This window comes from Anopheles stephensi, chromosome 2 (genome assembly GCF_013141755.1).
Source record: "Anopheles stephensi strain Indian chromosome 2, UCI_ANSTEP_V1.0, whole genome shotgun sequence".
NCBI lineage: Eukaryota > Metazoa > Arthropoda > Insecta > Diptera > Culicidae > Anopheles > Anopheles stephensi.
In genome coordinates this window covers 71,663,317-71,682,400 of record NC_050202.1, presented here as the reverse complement: position 1 = coordinate 71,682,400, position 19,084 = coordinate 71,663,317, and the positions used below count along the sequence as shown (strand labels likewise).

The 19,084-nt window shown below is 43.1% G+C and overlaps 1 protein-coding gene across 1 annotated transcript in view; it reads right to left on the bottom strand.

Moving 5' to 3' along the window:
• Positions 1-19,084, bottom strand: part of LOC118504667 — a 27,322-nt gene extending 8,238 nt beyond the window's left edge. Inside the window, exons 1-2 of the mRNA XM_036039452.1 lie at positions 17,583-19,084; positions 38-1,105 (exon numbers count right to left, since the gene is read on the bottom strand). Of these exons, the coding sequence (XP_035895345.1) occupies positions 38-1,105; positions 17,583-17,747 (1,233 nt within the window). The 5' untranslated portion in view covers positions 17,748-19,084. The remainder of the gene's footprint in view (positions 1-37; positions 1,106-17,582) is intronic.

Genomic DNA, 19,084 nt, shown 5'->3' with positions numbered 1-19,084 from the left:
GATCGTAGCTTGACTGTGGATGTGTGGTTAGCCATACCCTGGAGTAGTGCGGATTCGGAGCTCCCGCATTGTAGATCAACTCCCGCAAACCATCGTCCAGGAACTTCTGCACCTTTTTCGTCGGTTCGATCACACCGCCAAGGCTTCGCGACGGAGTGCTCGTCGTGGGGTTGGATGCCAGTGGCAGCCTTGCCACTTCATCGGGCTGATGAAGTCTTCCTCCGGCTGCCAGCCCGTTCAATCGCTGCAACTGCTGATAGACGGCTTCACCATGATGGTACGGCGGCACGTTATTGCTCCCGGCCGCCATCGACAGCATTTCCGCCATAAACCGCTGCGGTCGTCCACGCTTGCCGGTGATGTTGGAATAGTCCGTAATTTTTAACGTTTTCAACCCGGACGAACCTGGCTGCGGTGCAAACTCGATCGTTTTCCAACCACGCTCGTACGGAGAAGGATGCACGTGCGTCGATCCATCCTCGGCACCATTCGGCACAAATCCATCGCCATCCGAGCTGCCATCGTTGCCAGCCTCATCGCCAACCGTTTCCTCATCGATCTTAGTTTCCTGAGCTAGGAATTGGTTCGGATTGAAGTACTCCTCCTCGTCGTCGTCTTGCTCGTACGCCTGTTTGCGGTTGTCGGTCTCATCGTCCGGATCCGGAGCTTCCTGCTTAATTTGATACGATGCAACAAGCTGTTTCTTCTGGTGGGTTTCCTCATCGCCAGCACCGTCGTCCTCATCCGCGCCTTCCGCCAGTGCGGTGCCATTTTGCGGCTTCTTTACATCTTCCGGAACAGCCGCCGATCGGTATCGTTTACGGTCCACCGTGGCTAGCTCCTCGTCCTGCTCATCCGCTGCACCCTCGCCATTCGTGGACAAACGGCGCCGTTTAGTGTGCGGCAGGAGCGTCAGCTGATTCGTCGACTGGGACGGCTGGTCGCCCGGATCGGCCGCTAACCCCAACCCGGCAAAGAAACTGACGCGCTTCTTGCGTAGCAACCGATCGTTTTCCACGCACTTGGTTTTGTACTTGAAGAAGGCCTCGATGCTGACGATACAGTTGGCGCATATGTTTGCATCGTGATCGTCGCGCAGGCTTAGCTGCAGTGTCGTGTGCATCCCCGTTGCAGAGCACGTGTCAGGTAACGTTGCAATTGCATTGTTGGCGGGATTCATGTGCAGAAGAAAATGAGAAAAAAGGTGGGGAGAAAAATCTTATTAGAGCTTTGATGTTCAATATTAGTCAATATTGTAAGTCTTAACATAAGCATTAAAGAAAAGGTCATTAATGACACTTCAAATACACTGGAAGCCTGACCATGGCCGCCTTGGAGTCTTTGTGATCTTTTTACCCAACTCCATCTTTCCTAAAAAATGGCCGGATGAGGTCCTTCTGGAGAGGATTCCAGAAAACGGAGGTCAGTTGAAGTTTTCTAAGATCGACGACCTACATTGACTAAGCTATATTAACCTATTCTGTCAAATTGATAAATTAGAGTAAATTCGCACATGACCAAATACCGATTTTGATCGAGATATTCTTCATTAATCTAGGACTGGCTAGATTCATGCCACCAGGAGATTATCTCGCGAATTTTCTCCTTCCAGTTTCTGCAGGCTCTTCCAATCTTGCTCCAGAAACAAGATAAAAAATTCTATATGTACAAAAGACGATCGACTAGTACAGGTATCTCTACGGCCCAGAGCCTAGCCATCATAACTGCGTATGAAAATCCTGAAGATTTCACGCCCCAACTGGAACGATCGTTCAAAGTTGAGCACCCTTCCATAATCCAAGGATAGCTCTGTTATCATTAACTACACAGAATTGATTGATAATAAACAAAATGCGTGCTAGTGTGTGAACTTGGGCCCAAACTAACCGAAACGAACCCACTGCATTAATAGCCCCGGCAGCTATACGAGATGGTGGTGTGGATTGGTGTTGTGGAACCAACGGCAACTAAACGCCAACAACACCAACATGCTGGAATGCTCGCCTATTACACAGATTGAGGCGATCTCAGAATTGAGCTCGGCCATTGTTGGGAAGAACATACTGGTGCGACTGTAACGCAGAGAACCCCTTTGCCGAAACCAACCCCAACGAGTGATATTGGAGAGTTTCCAGTCCCGAAATAGTAAAAAAAAAGATAAGAGAATCCCGTCTGGAGTGAGTAGGGTGGCGGGGGGATTGTTGCTTAACTTGGACCCGCCGAACTCGTCTATCAGCCGACAGCACACATACACACACACACGCACGGGTGATGGATGGAACAATAATAATACACCAATGGGTTGGAGAAGGAGTACAAAATATTTGAAAACTGGCACCGTCATATATAAAATACTGGAACGGAACCGGGCGTGTTTGCCGATAAGTGAACCTGTTTGCTGTTAACAGGCACGCAGCTGGTGCGGCATGAATGGGGGGATATAATGTGGATCGAAATTCCAATTGCGTAACGATGAATTCTTTATTTAAATATTGATATATTGATTTTAAAATCATCCGGCAGGTCCGATGAGGTCTCACACGTGTTGTTGCGGATATGCTGAGACGGGTCGTCTCTTTCGAAACTAGCAGCCAACTAGATCAGTGCGTAACTAGAACTGGAAGCGGCTGTTCGAAACCTTCGTAGTTACAGTACGCCAGGTTTCATATTCCATTGCGCTTACCGGTGTGTCGGTACACGGTACGGTTGACTAACTCTTATGGTTTTCCTTCCTGCTATTGCAAAACACATCCATATCTACCCCACCCCGGTCGAATCCACCCAATGCCCACGTTGGTAGCGCCCTTTATTATTACTTTTCGCTCTAATCTAATGCAAATGAATGATTTGTGATGCCCGGGTGTTTTCCTTTTCTTTTGTAGCCCATTGTAGCCCAGTTTTCCTCTATTCTTCTTTCCCTTTACTGGCTCATCTAATTACACTAATTGTGCAACGTAAAACCGAGCATCGAGCACGTTTTACGTTTCTCATATTTTCCCTTGCATCGAAGCATGCCGGAGAAGCTGGCAAGTTGGTATGGGGAAGTTTTAATATAACATATGATCTGCCAACGGGAAAAGGAAACAGAGCGATAGAGAGAAGACGCGACTGAGCGAGAGGTAGCGATCGAAGAAACACACACAAAACGGAGGAACAATATAACAATCTTTTGTAAATCTGTTTCTCCGACATAAAACATCGATCATTGTGTGATGTGGGAATGGGTATGGGTAAAATTGTTGGATGTGCGCGCGCTCGCCCCGTCCGTGTGTTTAAAAACATTTTATCGGCTCGAACAGGCTCGAGACAGGCGATGTCGATACTTTTTTTCTTCTGGAGTTAGAAAATAATATTGGAAAAACAGCCCCCACGATGTCCTCGGGCACATCGAACGATGATGAAGCTGCTGGTGTGTGTGTGTTTGTTTTTTACAACACAATAGCTAACAAGATAAGTTAAATGTACATAAAAAAACTAATTTGCGTGCCCAAGCAATCGAGGGTATTGTTGTTCCGCGGCTGTACAGTGGGTGGTTGGGGGAAGGGTAGGGCGGAGGACAATGACATAAATCGATAAACAGAATAATCGGCTACAACATTACAGCATATAGTGTACAGCAATGGGGAATCGAAGCAATGGCGTTTTTTTTTACTTTGGTGGTGTGCAATTTTGATAAAAGTGGTAGAGTCACATGCTTCGGAAATGAATTGCGGGAAACGACGACTGCTGCCTGTCAGTCGGTTGGCGACCAATGTGTGGGAACCAACGGGAAGTTCAATCAATGCAGAAGAAGGGGGAAGGATGGGGGGGGGGGGGGTGTTATAAAAATATAAAAACCATGTCCAGCCCGATGTCCAACAGAAAAAGGGGGTTTCTCTGGGTTATTTAAGGACCAAGACAAAATTTTCTAGACTGGAGCAATCAAAATCTGGAGACTACATTTTGTTTTTTTTTCGAAACTTTAACTTCTCAAGGTCATTCACCTTTAACAAATGTCGACTTCTCGCGTATCACAACAGCAGCAGGATCAGCTGTCAGCCAACTAATCACCCTTCAGCAAACTGCTGCTGTCAAGGTGATTCAATGCAAGGATTAACGTCATTTAATTTTCCTAATTCATGGCGTCGCACAAAAAGTTCAAACACATGCACACATAGGGAAAGAGACTAGAAATTAGGTGTAAACCAGTTCGGTCTGTAATTCGCTGACGACACAGCGCAGATTCCAGTTTGCATATCAACGCCGACACGCAAGGTCAATCGTATTGTGACGTTGTGACATAAATGCTGAACTTCAATGCCTTTGTGATTGACAACTTTAGGTAGTTGTGTTTGCGTGCTCGTGTACGGTGATTTCGTAACTACAACAAAAAAATAGATTTATTTAACTAACATTATAAAATTAAATATCCTCAGAAACATTTAAATAGGTCTCGCGACCTCCTATTTGTTTAACCCGCATCACAATGGCGCGCATATAGACCGCCCCATACCTATGCCCTATCCGGTAAGGAACTTTCAAGATCTCTAGATCTCTTTCTCTCACTCTCCACCGACGAGTAGAACTATGATGATAGAACTAACACACAAAAACCATCAAGATTACATTTCTTGCGTAGTTTCGCCAGCAATGGCTAGGAGTGACGCGTCGTTAGCATGGTACACCCGACACACCATACAACCGCTCTACACTACGATTACTGCTGCAAAATGCTAAGTCACGTCCACAATTGTGTCTACTCGGAGAAACTTTATACCGAAAAACAGGGTTTCCCAGTGTGCCGAGTGTTGGAAACGAGATCTTTTGCTCGGCTGATGATCGATCGTCATAAGACTAATGATGATTGTGTGATGTGTATTTCTGCGTCTGTGTGTGTGCTTTTACTGAGCTGGAAAGGATAATCCATCTTGCTCAAGGATGAACCTCCATTTGCAATTGATATTTGTTTCGATTAAAGTGTGTATCCCCACAGTCTCCCCCCGCCAACCAACCCCGTACACAGGCGTCTTTCGTCCAAAGAGCACCGAATTGAGAAACTCTGTTACATGAGATGAGTATGGATTTTAGGAAGACAAAAGCAGCAAAAACCGCCAAGTACCGATGATGAAAACAAGATATTCTAGAGACCAAGTTCCCTTGCCACATGTTACCACAACCAAGGCACCAAGAAACGACCACCGAGCATCGGCCGCACCGCGACGACTATGGAGATGTTGCATTGCGACTGGTATGTAGATTTGCATTTTCTTCCTCCTCACCACCTCAGCCCAGCGGCCCTGCACGTTGTCAGTCCCGGTGGCCGTGTGTTCCTTTTTTCTTTTACTGTTTCGCGTTACTGTGTTCGCTGTGTTTCATCGCGTTATGCTCACTGTGCGTAGTATATGTGTACAGCTCGCGTATCACACACACACAAACACACGTTGGCTGTTTACGTTTTTCTTCTCTGGAAACGCTTTTTGCCTAACACAATCGCATCGCACTTTCCGTGCTTTTGGAGGGGGGGGGGGAGAAGTACCACCCAACCAACCCACCACCCACCACTCTGCACATCTTAACTTGCAACTGGAATGCCAATTTATTGTACTTGTTTGGTACGTTTGTGTGCGTGTGTATGCCTGTTTTTCCATTTTTGCATTACAAAACTTTCAACTAAATAAACCCCTGTGCAGACACTTTGTTTCACCATCATCATCATGGCGAGCTGCACAATCGTACAAGTGAGATACAATAAGAAGCAGCAAATATAAATATATAAAAAAGGAACGTTGTAATAACTACACAAACATGTACACACGCACACAATTTAGATAAAAAATGTGCAAAAAAGCAGAAAGAAGTTTTTGTCGTTTAAAACGGCTAACCCAACAAACAAACACGGCACAAATCCTGACGAATCAAGAGATAGAGTCAAAAGTTGGACAAACCAAAAACAACAAAAAATAGAATCGTTGAGAAAGATTTCGTTGCTTTCGTTTGGGATGTTTTTCCTGTTCCATCTTTCTCCTAATGGGAGGGAAGCGAAGGAGGGGGGTTCGATAAAACGAGCAGCTTGAATATTAAAATGGTTGCCATATACCAACACAAATTAAAGTGCCGCACCAATACTGCTTCACTATATAACTGTCGATATTGTTTTTGTTACAGTTGCGTCCAAATTTTTCCGTGCACATCTAGTTTTCTCTAATGCTGTTCGGAATACTATGTGGTTTAAGTTTGCAAAGCCAATTAATCTACTTTATTTTGGTCGTATATACGCGAAGCAAAACATGGAGTAGAGTTAACAGGAAAACAGCGAAACACGTCTTAAGATGTACCTGTCCCTGTATAACAATCCCAAGCCTTTTTTAATTCTGTCCCACGTGTTTTTAAATATCCCTGAAAAGCTTTTCATGATTATTGCATATTTGCAAATGCATAGCTCATAGCTTACAGTGCTCAGCAAAATAATGTACCCATTTTTCTCCACTTCTTGAAGATTCCCATAAAGTAATACTCTTCGATATTATTTGTATCTTTTTTACGTGATCTTAAAACTTCCACCCTTAAAGTCTACAAATATAAGAATTTTATTTAAAGCAACATAATTTAATTCTCTCAAGAAATTTAATTATTCTACTATTTTAATGGCGCATTAATAATTTTCAGATCCTTCCTTTGCCCTTGTTGCAGGTGCTGTGTTTTGGATTATGTAAATAAAATTAATTTGCTTCATTCGTAGCGCCAGTTTTAGCAACCTTGGCATATAGAAAATTTGCAAACAATTTTTTATGGGTTACAGATGTTTCAGGTCTAAGCGTAGTAAAGGCCATTCTGATGATTTTAACCAATAAGTGTGCTAGAAAGCTTTACTCATAGGAAATCCATTATCGAAGCTCGACTTGACAAGAGATATGTCCAGATTTTTGCCCTGAATTGTTGATATAGCTATCAATTATTATAATTCCGTTCATTTTCTTCAAAAATTCCCAAAGGAATCCTTCTTAAAGGAAGAAATTGAATGAATGTGACACTCTTGAAGGTTTTCACCAGGCACAGCCTATCTACCTAAATGTAAAATATTAATTAATTTTATTCACCTAATTAATATTTTATATTTCGGTAGACAGGCTGAAGCTGTTCAAGGAATAAACATACCCAAACTTGAAAAATCGCATCATCATCAACATTTTATCAGATTTTTTTTTTCGTTCATAAATTATCGAATCATGCAGTTGGAATAAAAAATCTGAAAATCTGAATTAATGAATGGCCTTATTTTGCTGTCTCACGTATTTTGCAGGTTTTTGTATCAGAACCGATTTACCGATTATCCATCCAATACTATCCTCGATTTCACAAGATTTTCAACTAAGTTTTACTAATAAGATTCTGAGTCGTTGAATATCGGAACCTCATTACCTCTCAATTTCACACGTACAAAAAAATTGTCCGTTACTGTAGGTGGACTGATGTCCGCGTCTGGAGGTAAGCAGACATTATAATCAACCATTTCCTCGTGCGTTGAAACATGTTTATGAAATCAAAGCATTTCAATTCCATTAGTACACACCTACTCTACCCTAAACAAAATCTCTAACAAAAATCCATCCAAACATCATCAGAGAAAAATTGGATGCTTTTCTTTCCGCGTCAAGATCTCCGCCAAGGATCTATGGCTGGCTGTCGCGCGAAAGATCAAAAGCAGTTCGGGAAAACTCGAAACCCGGGGAAAATGAGTACCGCGAGATGTCTGCCCGGCACGAAGAAGCCCGAAGCCGATCTCGAATTTCCGTGCATAATAAAAATGAGTAATATTTCATCATTTCTCATCTCATTGCCGTGCGAACTGGATGGCGGGACAACTAAAAGGGACAGCAGCGGGAAAATAGGTCCCCCCCCCATGTCACCATGACGCTTTCCCCCCCGCCGCATTGGCGGCAACCGGTCGGAACGATTTTTCTGTGCCATCACAAGTATTATTATGATTCTTTTACGCTTGCTGTTGTTTTTCCCGCCGTTGGCCCCGTTTGCCGTTGTACCATTAACCGTTTTTGTAACTTTTTTGCCGTGTGTGTGTGTGTGTGTGTGTTTGCAGCGTTTTCGAAAAACCTGGTGTTCTTCGGAGGGTTTTCCGTGTTTCGGTAGCCAAAAGCAGCAAATACAAACATTGCCGAGTGCCGCACGACACAGCACTTCTCACACCCCGGCGCAAAACAACATGCCGGACCGTTGTACAAGTAGAGCAACAACATCATCAACAACAAACAAACATTAAAATATTCCTCCTCCAGCCCCAACCCGCACTGGTAGAAGAAAAAAATCCGCGTTCGCTTATTATGATTTTCATGTTTTTTTAAAAAAGCTTCTTCAGTGCATGGCGCGTTCTGGCGAGGATGTCCCTGTGCGTGGAGTGGCGGTTCGGGCCAGCCAGCCAGCCAGGGAGGGCCTCGTCACGAGTTCATTTTATGCGAATGAATGGTTGTGTGTGTGTGTGCTGCTACTGCTGGCATGTTCATCCGCGAACCGACCAGATCTCGTCCGTTTGCCGCTGTGTGTGTGTGTGTGTGTGTGTGCGTGGCTGAATATAGTCTGTTTTATGATTATTATTACCATTAGCTCATGCCATTATTGGTCGTATTCTCATGCTTTCGATGTTCGTTCGATGCTAAAAGTTGAAACACAGACAGAAATACATAAAGCGCTGAGCTGATGGGAAGGACCGAGCCGGCATGCTTGTGTCCCGGAATCGATTGATTGAACATTGGCAGCCGGCGTTGTTCGTTCGATTCGTTCGATTTGGTCGACATTGTGAGCATTATTTCATTTTATGATTCCACCGCGCTTGATCGTCACACACACACACGTACAACACTGCCCATTGTTTCCTGTTGTGATGAGCTCTGAGCTGTTGGGGCAGATTTAAGTAAGGCAGCTATATACATATGAGCATGAGCTATGTGCGACATAAATCGTATCGCATCGTTTGTCGTACGATTGGCGCATGTTTTGGATTATATAATTGTGCTGAAGCATTCCGCTGACAACAATATTTGTTCTTACGTTCCCATTAACGCCAATATGGAATCGCATCGAAGAGTCTTTTGTTTTTTGTCTGTGTTGCATCAAGTTAAAACTTCTCACAATCTCTAGTTTTAAATCGGAACATTCTCACACATACACACACACAGTTCTGTAGACGTGTTCAATATGTCATATGAAAAGACGCGATTGTGTATTGCACCGTACAACAATTATGATATTGATCATATGCTGCTCCACGTTGATATTTGATGTTGACGATGTGCGAATAACAGCATAATATTGGAGAGAGAAAGAACGAGGTTGAGAGGGAGAGAAAGAGAGAGAGAGAGCGATGGAAAACAGGATCAAGTAAGGGTGGCGAGAAAATCAATGCTACTTCTATCTCTCTCTCTCTCGTTTCCACCGCTTCCTTCTCTTTCTCTCGCGCGTCGCATCGTCCAAGCTGCCAAGATGTATGTGCATGGAATATACAATTAAGGGAACGAGATGAGAAAAATTCAAAACCCCCCCCCAACAGAAGGAGAGAGAAAATTGTTTAAATGAAAGACAACTGAGCACAAGTACGGAAAGAAATTGACGAGAAGTTGTCTACCGGGAACATAAGGGTGAGGGATGGGGTGGCCCCACGACGGGTGGGTGGCTGAAGAGACTGGGGCGGATGAAGGCAATGAAACTTTAGAAGTACCATTTATCGACCCAGCAGCACCAGCGCCAGCAACAGCAGCAACAACAATAACAGTAATAGTATGTACCATGCCACCAGTACAATTGTGTGCGGTGGAGTGGTGGTTTAGTTGTTTGCATTCAGCTTGTGGGCAGACAAGCAAATGGGGACGCAAATTCCGCTACAGAAATAATGTACGTTAAAACTAGCACTAGCGCTGTTTGTAATAAAATTCAACTAGACACAAATGAGCACAGCAGCAGAACACACAACCACACTTCGGTGGGTGATAGAGAGATCGAGGGTTAGGCGCAATACACTAGAGCAGGGATCTTCAAACTGTGGTGCGAGGAGAACTTATCGTTAGCTTTAATCGAGAGCATATTTGTTGTTGGAGATATCTTAAATTATCAATAGGAAACCGACTTGATAGAGGGCTAAATTAGAAATGACTGGCAGCACTATTTTATAACAATATTGTTAAGGCTTTTCTTCTAGGGCACTAAAATCTCGAGAAAGTGCCGGCCAGCCAGTTTTGGCTTCCTTAACTTTATTTTACTCATAGCTAAAAAAAATAAAACAAGTCAGTCTTACTAAAAACAGGTTTGAAGAGAATCGATACTCTATCGAAATTATTCCGTTCGTTGGGGCGGATTGTAATTGAAAGATGAGTTTCAGAACATTTTGCCGATCTGGAAATGGTGTAGAATACCGAGGCAAATGACAGAGAACCTTTGAACATATCAAAGGGTAACCAACAATAACACAAGAAAAAAGCTTTCTAAATACATCTAAACAAAAAATTCTAGGAATGCAAATTATTGTCAAAAGTTTTTACAAGAACCACTTAAGATGAATGGCTTTTTTCTTACTTTCACAGAAAACTAGAAAAGTTACTATAAAATAAACCATCAGCCCTTCCTATTGTCAAATCTGAAAAAAAAAATTGCTGAATAATAATCGATTGCAAATAAATTGTTTTGATTTGTTTGGCGTGAGTTGTTGGATTGGAAGTATTTAAAAAATGCTTAAATCGTAAAGTACATTATAGAAGAAGCTTTGTTTTCAACACAATAATCCCAAATAATCGCTACTGTCTGAAGCTTTTCGAAGATATCTCATCTTTCACCAGGTTTCATTTCAAAAATGTTTTTGAATTCATAAATGAGAATTTAAACCTTAAGTTAACAATCATACCTTTATGATTACTGGACTTTTTTAATTGCTTTTAAATAATGACATCACGATTTAGTTGGTGTTTTGTGCACTTAAAAAGAAGTAAACGAAATAAGCTGTTACTGTGTGGTAACTTTAGAATTTTAATAACGAGGCAAATTAATGACCTTAAATTTCTCTATTTAGTTTAGCACGTGCTGGTCATCTAGCAATTCTTTGCAGCTATGATATCGACGGTCAGTGAGACCGTTGCATCGGCAAACTTGAACACCCCTGCAACTAGAGTAGAGCATTACATATGGTGGTAGTGTATCTAGGAGATGCATGCAATTGGGTGGTTGATGGGTATAGGCGCCGCGCACACTTGGATCAAATCAAATACAATCGCGCAGTCTCTTAAACGTTCATTGAGCGTGGGGGAGCGAGAGAGAGAGAGAGAGCGAAGCTGGCAAATGCAATATACTAGAGTGAGAACGGACGATCGAGCGAAAGGTAATGCGATCGGAGGGTGAAAAATATACAAAAATGGAATTTGAAACTACACACAACACTTCGTAACAACCAGGCAGAAAAATATAACAAGCCAATCAATTCAATCAATCCAATGGTGCGCGCGCGGTTGTTATAAAAAAACACAACATCAATGCGGGCGAACAAGCCGGGTGCCGTGGAAGGGGAGAGGCACGCCATAAGAAGGCGTAGAATATTCTCTACGGTGGTTGTTAAACATACCCTGGAAAAAAGGCAGATTGAAAGATGAAATAAAATACATATTTCTACGATAAATTGGAGAGCGAGATAGAGCAGTGCACGGTTCCGGTACGAAACATTGGAATATGTGGAAGAAATAGAGCCTCTGAACGAACGATTGATGTTATTGTTATGCATCATAAAATCGAATCACCAGAATTACATGCATACAAACACATTTGCAGATTTTGATGAGGTACGAATCTGGATTTTATTAAAAGTGTCTTATCGACATGAATAATTCTAAACTATAACGTAAACAATCTTCTTCTTGTCTGATTATCAAAAAAGTAATAAAATAAAAGCAACCATATCTCGCATGATTATATAACAAACTCTCAACGCAGAGTGAATGAACGCAACAACAACAACAACGATATTTTCACATTTTTCACATTCATAATAAAACATTTCTTCATCGTTGGACATTGAAGGAAGATTTCTTATTTGCGCTGCAAGCAAGAAAAGGAAGGAGCCAGGAAGAAAACAACGGAAGCGGTAGTAGACAGCGGCCAGACGACACTTGCTGTCGCTGCTGAACGCTCCCATATGCCAAACAGAGAAATGTATAGCGAGAGCGAACGAGAAAGAATGAAACGAGACAGTGAAAGAGAGAGAGAGAGAGAGCGCGCGGGCACGATTGTTGCAAGAGCATGTGAAACAGATTCTTTCCTCGCCATGGAAACATGCTGCTCTACGAGCGAAGAAAAAGAGAACAACAGAAAAAAAAAACAGAATCTTGACATACTTTGACCTTTTTCTTCTATTTTCTAGCGGAATAAATTGATGATCATATCCGGCGCGCTTATGGAGAAGAATTCAGCTGAGAAACTCGTAGGATTTGCTTGGATGTTGTGAGGCATAATAAAACAACGTAGAACCTTTTCGAATGTCCTGATCAAATGTTGGTTCCGAAGTATGGTGAGTTTGAACAATTTATTCTGCCCTACCCATATTGTTGCGATGGTGGTGGTGCATTATCATATGGATCAAGCGATACGGTCCGGGCATGTGTGTTAGATATCTGTTACATGTCGTCTACTGAGAGCATGGCGTGGCCATCATCAAACCACACACGCCAAGATAAGGGCGTAAAGAATGAGATCTAACAATGTGACTTTGGCGTAGTCGTTGCCGTGCCGTCCACTTGGTTGTTCCGCCGGTGTGGAGAGGACTTGTTAATTTTGTGTCTAAATTGCTTTTAAGGCTGGAACTCACACACTTACCAACCAATGACGCGCAGCAATCGAGCGCTGCGAGTGATGCGAGGATTTTTAAATGAAGTAAAATAACAAAAACAAAAAAAAACAGACGAGTTAAAGTAATAAAAACTGAATTGCTATTAACGGGTACGAAAAAAGCACATACAATCTTTTTTTTTTACTACTATAACCCCTCCAGCGGACACACCAAGACGAAGTTCAATTTACGTAAAATTAAACACGAAGATGGTGCAGAGAGTGCAATAACAACAACGAGAAAGAGAGAAAAAAGTCAAATGGAATGTAAAACTCAAGATACCGAACCAATGGACGAAGAAAAGCACACGGAATAGAAGTAGAGTACATACAACAAACTCACACAGTACATACAGTATTAAAAACTGGCAGAACGCACGACGACGAACGCTTGGAAAACGAAAAAAAAAGCCCAGAGTGAATATACATGAAGCCGTGGGCCAGAGGAGTATAATGTGGAGAAGTACGAAGATTAATGATCGTCTATAAAATGCACATTTTCTTTGCTTCAATACAATAATCAACAACAACAAAAAGAGCGTGAGAGCGAGACAGCACGATCGGCTAAGTTCATAGTTTCGTTCTCGCGCCTAGCCCAGTGCCGCAACGGCAAGCAAAGCACTTCTTTTGCTTATCCGATTAAAGTACACCATGGAATCACCAAGTATGTTTGTGTGTGAGGGAGAGAGAGGCATCGATCGGTAGGAGAGAGAGAGAGAGTGAGAGCGGAAGATTTTAACTTAGTAAAAGAAAGGCAAAAAACATCCAGCATACCAGAGCATATGACAGCAACAAATGTGTTGAATAGGGGGGTGGGGGGCAGCAGTTGGAGATTGGGGAAGTGGGGAGTGGGCAAAAATAAGTTAATACAAAAGAGAGAAAAGAGAAGAGGAAATACAACATACATCTCGTTACCGCATTTTCTCTAGTAGTCCTACCCAACCCGGCGTATCTAGCCCGCTTTATCCCTTCCATCATCATCATCATCAGCGCGCTACATCGACTAAATGTAATGCTATGCCCGCTACATTCATAAGCAAAACGAGCCCGGCAATACATACATACTTTCCGATCATTTTACTAACTCACAAACACTCACACACACGCACTCAAGGCGAGCGAGGAGTTTTACAAAACTCATGAAACTAAATTACACTTTTGTAACTTCATGAAAATGGGCTATTTGCGTTATGAGTGTATGTTGAGCGGGGGTTGGGGGGGGGCGGGGGGGGTACTCAAGTACTAACACACCAATGGGCAGTAAACCGAGAGAGAGAGAGAGAGAGAGAGCAAGATAGCCAAAGAAAGAGAGAGAGAGAGAGAGAGAGCGAGGGCTGAGCTGCAAGCTGTAAAACAGTGGTCGCCAAAGGTTTTGCAGCATGGCTTTGTGACGATGCTTGATTGGATCGGTTTTTATGCTCATTCGCGCTGCTTAACGATACCTCCAAAGGTTGTTATTTGGCCGGGTTGGTCGTTAGAAATCGGGAGTGTGGGGGTTAGTTAAAAGGGGGAGTAGTTGAAGAACACTAAATCGAGATCGAGCGAATCTCACTAACTGTGACTGACAGCAGCAGCAGCGTTGTGCACATTTGTCGTCCAGCAGTCAGACAATCTGATCGAGCGAAAATAAAAACGGTGGAAGCGATATAAATGCAGCAAATTTGCCGCGAAACAAGATTTAGTTTTTTAGCGAACCCGATCCATAAAGGCAGTAGAACGTTTTGAAAACGCAAAACGAGATGGAAGAGGGTAGAAACACACCAAAACAGCTTTGGAACATACATACAGCTCTACCCATGTACAACCTCTCTCGTATGTTTGGAAGCAGTTGAAGAAGCATAAAAGATTCACAGTTATGACATATTGCTGAGGGAAAGGGAGAATGGGGAAGGGGGGGGGGGGGGGGAGAAGCATTGGAGGAATGGGAGCGTAATAGCAGAACTAACAATATAGCGATATTTTTCACAACATAGTGTTAAAACGGGGACGAGCCAGCGTACAGCGGCGACGACGACGACGACAATTGACGCTCTGGTTTCAATTGTCAAATGGAGAAAAGAAAGATCATCGGATGGGGCAGGCTGGGGCTTCTTTTCTTCATTCCATCCATCATCTTAACTCTCCCCTTTACATTCCAAAACGAGAGCAATAATGTGAATAAATATATAACAATTTTGAAACTCTGGCAACGCACTCGCGCAAACGACGACGACGAGATAGATTGGCTTGATTCGTAAATTTAACGAAACGAAATTTGGTTGGAATTTTTAAAGGATGAGAATTAAAACTTGCTCGGCCGGAGATGGGAACAAGCTGCTGGTTCCAAACCGAAAGCTGGTTGAGCTTCCCAAAACAACAAACGGATCAAGGGAAAGAGAACAGATCATTCCCCGAGAATACGAATAGAAGAGCGCTTTTGTGCTTGTGGTTTTTTTTTCGGTGCGCTTTATTAATCTTCCACCTATAAGCTAAGGGAACGGTTTGAAGCTAGATGGATGGTTTTATAGATTCTTAAAACATGTTACCCTTTGAAAGCACGTCCGTTCAAGAAATGAACAGAACAAAAGTTCACGGAATACCATTTTTTTACAACCATTTCAATCTGATCATTCCTTTCTTTCTTATTAAACGCTTCATCATCCAAACTTGGTATGAGAACTCTATCTGAGGTATCAAACTTCACAGTACTAGCCGCAGTGGTTAGCAGTCAAGTGGAATTAAAAAAATGCTGATCATACAACTTATGATAGGGAAAAAGGTTTCATTAATATGCAGAATAATCTGTCTTGAAGCACCCGATTCATTTTTCTCAAAAAATTGTGAGGCCTAACAAGTCTAACTATTCTTCGTTTACTTTTTGAACATGATATCAGCCAAACGAGCCGCATCGAGTTACCCAAAAAAAATCCGGTTGTTTTCCGACTTTTTTCATTATCTTTTTAGTGTGTTGGTTTCTAACTTTGCCTTTTAGGCACTAAAACCCGATAGGCCTCGGCTTTCCATTTCTAGCTTCCTTGCCATAATTTTACCCGATTAGCTAGATAGTCAAACCTCCTGCATTTAGTGTTTTGGTGTGTGAAGATGTAACTCTACTGTAATTTGTAATTGCCAGTTTCAATATCAAAAAGGACGGGCTTATCGAGATCAGTAATTAAGCAGATGGGCTGTACGGCATGTTGCACCGTCTAGGCAGTTATGTTCATATTAGTCCAACTCAATTACAATGCAATTACATTGCATCAACTCAATTACAAGACTTCAATCGACTCTTGAGCATGAATGCACTTCATGGGTCATGATGGAGAATTTCCAATTTGTAGAAAATCAGGAATTTTGTAAACACATCTTCAAGCTTTTGATAATTTTTCGTGTAAATACTATGCTATTTGAAAATACTTCACTTGGAGTAAAGTTTTATACAAACGATTTAAATTATTGATCGGCGAATGTCCTTCGAAAGCATCGTTGATCAACCCTGCCAACTCTAGCTGAGCTGCCTAGCATGGGAACACACAGTTGGCTTAAAAACAGACCTTCTATAGATGAACGAACGCTATTATTTCTTGCCTTCCTTGAAAGTTGCTTTTTATAACTTAGCTCTGTGTGTGTGTGCGCGCGTTTTTCAGTGTTGTATTTTTATTATTACCGTTGCTCTTCTTACGAAAGGCAAGAAAAAACAACAAGTCAGGCAATTAAACTTTGAATTATCCATTTCCCTTATTCATATTCTCGTGCCGTCTTTTGTACTCGCGCGCTCTCTCACTCTCTCTCTCGCGTGTGCTTTTGTACTCTATCTCTTTCGCTCCGACACAAATGCACACAGACTGAGCATCGTTGCACTATCTTGTGCTCGTTCTATCAAAGCTAGAAAGATGTTGAAAAGGAGTGCAAGAAGGAGGCGATAGAGAGGGGTGGTGGCGCTTCACCCGCCCACCCAAAACATACACACACACCCCTTTCAGCAGGCGCTCCGCGCGGTCACTGCTCCGATAATAATAATGGAATTGTGAATGCTCTTGCTCTCCGTTTCCTGCTGCCGCCAGACACTCGTCTACACTCTGCTCCCCCCTCCCGCATTAAGGTTCTTTTGTATCTATTCCATTCTTGGTCTTTTCTACACTTATCGATTCTTCACATTTTCGCTTGCTTACAACCCTGCTTAAAACTCCCACCCATTCTCCCAAGCTTCCCACTGCTCCGCTCCATCGCATCGGTCCTAATCCTGATGATGGGTGCTTTTGAGCGCTGTGCTCTAACTACGCGACCTCTACACTACTGCGCCAGGCAATGTATTTCTCGTATTTATTACGAAAGAAGTAGAAGCAAGCAACGAGAAAAATCATCCAACCCACCCCACTACACACACGCACACATGCGAGCAACACATATGCATGTTGCGACCGGCATTGCCATGGCTCACTACGATTCAATGATGCGAGTATGAACGAGAGACAGAGAGAGAGAGTAGGCTAATCTAAGTAACCACCTTCCGCAACATTAATACATATCCATTCAAATGATCGTGTCTTTCTGCTTCTCTCCACATTGCCTATTATTGAAATAATAAAATCTTGTTCCGTCTATCTCATTCTCTTTCTCTCTCTCTCGCTCGCTCGCTCGCATTCTCCTGTGCATTTCCATGTGCTTGAGAAATAGGAATTCCACTCAAAGCCATCAACACACAGGCAGCAGCAGTTTGGACTACTTGTGTCCTAGAGGACGATGCCACTTACCGTTATGGTGGTGCAGTCGAATATCTTATGAAGCAGCGCTTTGTTCGGAATGTTGGCCGAAGGAAACAGCGGGCACAGATCGCCCGTCTGGTGGAAGCACAGCCGACAGAACTGACCATCGTCGTGATGGTGATGCTGGTCCGGCCGCGAATCGGATTCGTTCATCTTGCCTTCCTGTGTTCGATCCTCGCAGCTTAGAACGATCAGTGGTTGCGGCTCACTAACTAGAACACAAAACCCGCTGCTGCACAGCAATCTCAGCCCTCCATCTTGTGTTTGATCATCTCCCAAGATCTGCTTCCATCCGGCTGTTTTCTTCACACTTCTCACAGTAGCGACTCAATTGCTTGTTAAACAATTTCTTATCGAAACCATTTTTGAGTTAACGAACAGCGCACACACACACACACACACAGCAGCAGCAGCAGTTTGGCACAAGGTAAAGATTTAACAATAAGGTGTGGAACTTTACGAGGTTCTCCCGAGGAAGCGGGTTCGCTGTTGGGCCAGTTGTTTAATGCCGGAGAGTTGACAGCAACGAAAGAGCAGGAACGAACGATTCCCCCGAGCACAAATTACACAATTATGATGTTTTCCACGACCCCCGCGACCAGCTTTTCACACTCCAACAACCCTCCCACCAGCACATTGCATTCCGTACCAGTTGGATCGCACCAAGATAGACATCAACTTAGACATCAATGGCAATATTCGATTACTCTCATTAGCAACAACGCGCGCACCAGCAACTACACACACTGCTTAAACGATCCTCATCACCGCACGACAAAGTTTAGTAACCATAATACGCACACTGCAAACTTCCAAATACGACCGAGGCAAGACCGAGGTAAGCTATGCCACTGGCTGGCTAATGGCATCGAATCTATGCCAACCACCCCAAAAACAGTGCAGCCGGTGGTTTGTGTTTGCCTCGTACCACTCGTACCTGCCGTCAGTACGAGACGTCTGGGGGGGTGTCACTGTTATGTTGTTACTTTGCTTGCTTTTGCTTTCCTCGTGCACCGTTTACTAACGGTTATTTTAGTGAAATAGTGGTGCACTGCTTTGTTTCTTTGCGCTGGCGCTGAATTTTCACGCGAATCCACGATAATCACACACATACGCACACACTTCACACGAACTTCGATCCGAATGTAACACCAACGGTTTTTTTTTTCAAACCTAATTCAAATTAATGGGGTGCGCAATTTAAAAATTGCAGCAGGCGGTGGTGAGGAATGGCATTTTATGTATTTCATTTTTCTGTGCTTTCATCTTTCTCACTACCAGCACCCTGTGTACACACTTAATTTCCTCCTTTCTTTTGCTTGCACTAGCACAAATTTGCGTTAACAATTAAAGGAAATAACAACACAACAAACAACAGTCCCCGCGTGTGGTGGAGCTGTTTATCGCACGAGACACGGCCGTCGTCCGACCCGTACGATTAATGAATGAAGAATGAATGAAATGCGATGAGTGACGAAACCGACGTGCCG